A 1,509-nucleotide genomic window follows, 5' to 3' on the forward strand; every position below is an offset into this window, starting at 1 on the left:
ACCTCTGGCCTGTACCCCAGTTCTGTATGCACAAATAAATAAATCTTTAAAAGACAAAAATGTGATATGGGCAGCTCTAAGGAGTCAGCCGAGGGGAGGCAGTGGGGCCGGGTCATTACCTCGGAGGGGCGCCTTCCTCCAGAAGCCGTCTCGGACCTCTACATAGTCGTACCAGCACAGGCGGCTGCGGTACAGGTCCATGGACGTGAAGTTCAGAATGATCTGGGGAGACAGGGCAGAAAGAGGGTTATGGTGCCCCCATACTGCCCAGCCTTACCCGCCAGCTCGACACTGCTGCCCGCCTTTAGGAAAGCGGTTTGCCATGGGTCAGGGAGTCCAAAAGGGAGCTCCTGCCACAGACACCCTTCTTCTCCCCCGTATTCGTCCAGATACCCCAGGGGGTGCTCACTTAAAATGCACTGCCTCTACTGACGCCCCGTCAGCATTGCTCTGGACCAACCAACCCAACACTCTCACAGCACTGTAGCAGGAAGCCGTCTCCCCTGCCACAGGAAATGCCCTGGCAGCATGTGGTACTGGGGGCCTGGGAGGGCAGTGAAGTGACCAGAGGGGTGAGGCAGAGAGACAGAAAGCAGAGCCACCTGGGTTCTGGCAGAAGCCACACCAGCTCTTGAGGTGAGTGCCAGACCTGGGTCCTGCCCTCAGATTTCCCTAAGATATATCCCTGCCAAGGAGCTTAGGACTTGGCCAGGCAAGACATGCCCTGCAGACATCACTTGGAGAAAAAACGAAGACTCCAGCCGTGGGGGCTTGGGTTTGAGTCTCATTTCTGCATTTCATGCCGTAAGCCCTTGGGCAAATCACCCAACCTCTCTGAACCTCAGCTCCCTGGAGAGCAAAGTGAGCAAAGTATCTCACACTTGACATAGCACCTCATGGTACAGGCGCCGCTACTAAGCATGTGAGCTCATTTCTGCCACAAAACTCACCAAGGATGCTCCTAACCCTGGACACTAGGTAAGTATCCCAGGAGGGAGCAGATGAGCAGGTACAGACACACACTTCCTAGGACACAAAGTGCTTCCTTAATTGCCACCGTGAGCCCCCAAACCTGCTGTGTGCTCAGAACCCAACAAACAGGGATTCTGGGGAAAGGCTTGTGTGACTCCAGAAGTGTGAGCAGTAGACACACATGGAACGCACCCGGGTGGGGTGGGGGGGGGCCTTGATCGTGCCAGCTGGGCTCCCTGCAGCGGGAGGAGAGGCCCTCTGGCTCACTGAGGATAGTGGCAGCCAGTGGAGTGGAGACCAGCCGCAAGGGCTTGGCGGGTGGGGGCCTCGGGCGGGGAGGGGAGCCAGGCAGCATCCTCCCTGCAGCCGCGGCTGTTGGTGCTACACAGTCAAGAGAGCCCTGGCGTTTGCTGCTGGCCTGCAGAACCCCTGCTGAGTCCGGCGGCCACCTAGTTATTGCCAGGAGCTGGCTTTGGCTCCATGAGCACCTGTCTCCCCCTTTCTACTCCTTCGAGGCCACATACAGCATTTCGTACC

The 1,509-nt window shown here is 57.5% G+C and overlaps 1 protein-coding gene across 1 annotated transcript in view; it reads right to left on the minus strand.

Annotated features, from left to right (window-relative positions):
* The window catches only part of BMP1 (bone morphogenetic protein 1), a gene marked incomplete at its 5' end in the record, with an annotated part of 40,624 nt that overhangs the window by 17,646 nt on the left and 21,469 nt on the right, over window positions 1-1,509 (minus strand). Inside the window, one exon of the mRNA XM_012726769.1 lies at window positions 120-222. Within this exon, the coding sequence (XP_012582223.1) occupies window positions 120-222 (103 nt within the window). The remainder of the gene's footprint in view (window positions 1-119; window positions 223-1,509) is intronic.

Source organism: Condylura cristata, unplaced genomic scaffold (genome assembly GCF_000260355.1).
Source record: "Condylura cristata isolate star-nosed mole 26May11 unplaced genomic scaffold, ConCri1.0 scaffold00018, whole genome shotgun sequence".
NCBI lineage: Eukaryota > Metazoa > Chordata > Mammalia > Eulipotyphla > Talpidae > Condylura > Condylura cristata.